The sequence below is a fragment of the Sinocyclocheilus rhinocerous genome, unplaced genomic scaffold (assembly GCF_001515625.1).
Source record: "Sinocyclocheilus rhinocerous isolate Xijiao unplaced genomic scaffold, SAMN03320098_v1.1 scaffold314, whole genome shotgun sequence".
Classification (NCBI taxonomy): domain Eukaryota; kingdom Metazoa; phylum Chordata; class Actinopteri; order Cypriniformes; family Cyprinidae; genus Sinocyclocheilus; species Sinocyclocheilus rhinocerous.
The window spans coordinates 2,028,982-2,032,818 of record NW_015630021.1 but is presented as its reverse complement, the minus strand read 5'-3'; the positions used below and the strand labels follow the sequence as shown (position 1 = coordinate 2,032,818).

Below are 3,837 nucleotides of genomic sequence, written 5' to 3'. Positions count from 1 at the left end.
TATGAGTATAGTGTGTATTAGCGTGTAGATTTCAATTTCTGCACAGTCTAATCTAATTGTCATACTCTTCGAATTTCATACCAAGAAATTATTTTAACCCAAAAAGCAAACTATGCTTCCTTTGAACTGGTTGTCTTTAAAATACAAATATTGTGTAATCCCAGGCTATCTGTAATCAGAAGCACATTTAAAACCGGAATATAATTTAATTTCAATCACAAGTGTTTCATATAATCCTTTCTGGATTACAATCCGCCATCAAAATGATTTGTTGACATTTAATTATTCCAGCTGCTGTTAGAAAAGGCTATAAACAATCGGCCGTCTGCAGGATCCTCACATGCGATAGCCTAGTAGCCGGGACAACTCCTTTATGTTTACAGAAGTGACGTAATTACGCAGCAGCATGCTCGAATTTCCTGAGAAGACCTACCCGTACCACTCAAATTAGAAAACATTATTATAAGCTAACCGTTGTGAATCGGGCTAAAGTAAGGCGATAGTTTTGAACACTGGCTGGTTATGTTCTTGCTCAAATATTGATTTTGGATACTTTTTAACCAAGTTACGGACTGCAGCTTTAAATAAAATGATATCGGCTTTATATCGGCCACCCTGCTTTCCAAGATATCGGCATCGGCTGTCAAAAAAACAACATCGGTCGACCACTAATTGTAAGTCATTGAAAACAAAACAAAAAAATAGTACTCACCGAGCTCAGCAGCAATGGTCTTAGCACTCGCACTAGAGGAACCAAAGTCTTGCAGGTCATCCATAGTTGAACATCAAAGTGGCTTGGCTTGTTTTTAAACCATCTGGTGGATGCTTTCAAATCATCTGGTGGATGCTTTCAAATAAAGGCCAGATAAATGTTTTAGTAATAACGACCAGAGAATGGTAGTCCACAGCTGATCTTAACCATGGAACAAAAAATTATCCCTCAGGTTATTTTTTTATCACGTTACAACTGGTGTACTTGCCTAAGACTGACGTTTTCTTATTGGTATTACAGGTTTATAATCATTTTCAACTTAAAAATGAAACACTCATCTTAAAAATCAAACACAAGACACATTTTTTTGGTATACATTACATAAGTTGGTTTCCTTAAAAATACACCATGGTAAGTTTATGGCAAAATATAACAATCGATTCTGACAAATATAAATAATAAATACAATATTCTACAACTGTGGTAGCTTGGTATTAGCTAATGCTGACATCAGAAAGGAAATTACAATGACACCTTTCATACACTTTTTAAAGGTCATCCTATATTAATTAATCACCTTAATTTTACAGTCGTGATAATATTTACAGTAACTATGGTTTCTGTGGTTTCTTTGATAATATATTGAAAGGGTTATGAATTATGTAAGTGTTATGATTACTTGCTGCGAATGTCACACAAAATGAATGAATAGAATTAATGGGATAAAAATAACAGTGAAAGAATGGTGCAAAAGGTCAGCTGCATCACTGCTATCTTTACTGATATAAATCAAGGTCATATATTCTGTCAAATGGTCAAGTTATTTGTTAGTTATCCTTGAGCAATCAGGAAACAAGATGTTGACGCCATTTGCGCACGCGGTTGATTTTGTAGGAAGGTGTTGTCTTATCGACTTCTTGCTATTATTGACTAAATATCTAGTTTGGTCGTTTTGGTTTTACTGTTTGGGAAAAAAACTCGATCTCTAGGGCTGAAAACGAAAACATAACGTTACATTTTCATTCTTCGTGGTTTGTTCTCTCTAGCGTGCGAGAATCCGTCAGTCCGCAGTATCGTGAAGTTTGCAAACATGCCGTCTGTGTTGAATTGCTTTTACTGTGGGACATTACCATTGACGTTTAAACAATGTTATGTAGCAAACATATTTAAAACTCAAATAAGCATAAAAACGTAAATATATTCATGTATTTACATCAACGGCAATGTTTAAGTGTGAAATCTCAAAATGTACTCACCGACTTATTGTTCAGCTGCAGTATTCTTTGCTTTGTAGTAAATGTAAGTTAGGCGTGCTGTGCAGCGTTTTTGGACCCTTTGCAATGTGTAGAAAGAGTCGAGGATTCCGATTCAACAATAATTTGCATAAAACTGTGGAACGTCCACTCTACATCATGGACTTCCCTGTTGAGACACGTGAGCATCTGAGGAGTCTTTGATTGGATATACTCCTTGCATTGTTTTTTGATAAAACGGTTATGCTAGTCAAGTCCACCTCGCTTCAGCGAATCAGTTACAGTTACAAAGAACCGGTTCATAACGGTTCAGTGATTCTTTTGCGTCATTACGTAATTGCGTCATCACATCCACCGGTGTTACGAGATTTTCGGTTTCCGAGTAACACATTTGGGGCAAGTTCAAGCTCAAACCGTGCGCAATGTTTTGCTACGGTTTCCGGTTTGAACGACATGTTTCCTGGAAACGGTGTGCAACGGGGTTTGAGATACGTTTTCTCTTGTTTGGTGGGTGTGTAAAAAATGTCAGCCCAATCAGCAGCAACATGTATATAAACCACGCGGTATTAAAGAGACAGCTGGCACAATGTAATTAACATCAAAATAAATTCACAAGAGCAAGTATATTGTTTGCACATGTTTATTTACATTAAAGTCAAAATAACTGAAATAATAAGAGCACAAGTATAGATCTGGAACTTCTTTAAGTCTGTCTAAATATTGTATTGTGGAGTAAATGTGTTCTGATCCATATCCTTTCCTTAGGAAGGTGTGCTAAATAATGATTAATGTAACATAAAAATACTATACATATATTTTGCTATTGTATTATGGAGTGACACTTTAATAAACTTTTCTATACCCCTCTGATTATATAATGGTAAATATTACAATATCATAGCACAACAACAGTGATCAGCAATAATGATAAGCCTAATACTCACAATAAAAATAATAAGGTCATATAGATCATAACACAGTCTCGGAGGTAAAAAGTGGATTATCCTTCACCTGAAATGTTTGTCTTTTCATCCTGAAATGCGAGGCAAATGTTGGATCACAATAATTAGGAACCACAGTTTCCACAAATCCCTTCATTTGATTAGGATGTTCTCTTTTATTCTGGACGGCAAGGGCAATGACTGTACCTTCGAGCGTATTTTGTAGTATTAAACAAGTATTTATACCGATTTCATCCGGCTCCGAAAATTCTTCAAAAAAACCCCACAAAGAATGGCCTTCTCAGCTGCCATAGTTGCAACTCTTGCGTCATCAGAACAGGGTGTTCAACGCACCACCGTTTCCGTTTAAAAAACGTTTTGCACTGTTTTGTCGGAGCTGAACGCAGCCTTGTTTTTTTATTGTAAAATTACCCAAAATTTTTGGAAGGAATTGGCAGAATTTATTTTGAATCTAGTAAAGGATAAATACGTGTTTTCTTTAAAGGATATTATTGTGTACTATGAAAACAATGTTAACAAAGGTCTTGAATACATTGTTAATTTATTCATATTGCTGGCAAAATTTTATATACATAAACAAAAATGCTTAAATTCATCCCCAATATTTAAGGTATTTTTAGTGGAATTTGATTGTTTTATATCTTCTCTGAAATTGTTAAAAAACAAAAAGTCATTAACATATAAAATATGACATTATTTTCAGATCCCCTGTTACTAATTAATGTCACACTTTGTATTGTAATGACTGTCTTATGCTATGCTCTGTTTGTTATTTGTTTTATTTTCATTAATAAAAAATAAAAAAAATAAAAAAAGACTTCCGAAAACAAGAGTGTAAACATTGCTGAATTGCTTCCGCTATAGTTCGCCAGCATTTTTCTTTCTTTGTTCTGTCGTGGTAGTCCCTCGA

General features: G+C 34.9%; 1 protein-coding gene across 4 annotated transcripts in view; it reads right to left on the bottom strand.

The window, feature by feature from the left end:
* LOC107739551 (solute carrier family 52, riboflavin transporter, member 2-like) overlaps nt 1-2,237 on the bottom strand; it is an 11,412-nt gene extending 9,175 nt beyond the window's left edge. For 2 of the 4 annotated variants that reach the window (XM_016551703.1, XM_016551701.1), the window contains exons 1-2: nt 1,969-2,237; nt 713-847 (exon numbers count right to left, since the gene is read on the bottom strand). Coding sequence is in view for 2 of the 4 variants with exons in the window: in XM_016551701.1 (XP_016407187.1) it covers nt 713-776 (64 nt within the window). In the remaining 2 variants the exon portion in view is untranslated. The remainder of the gene's footprint in view (nt 1-712; nt 848-1,968) is intronic. The other 2 variants (XM_016551702.1, XM_016551704.1) reach the window with 2 other exon arrangements.
* Between the last annotated feature and the right edge of the window lie 1,600 nt (nt 2,238-3,837).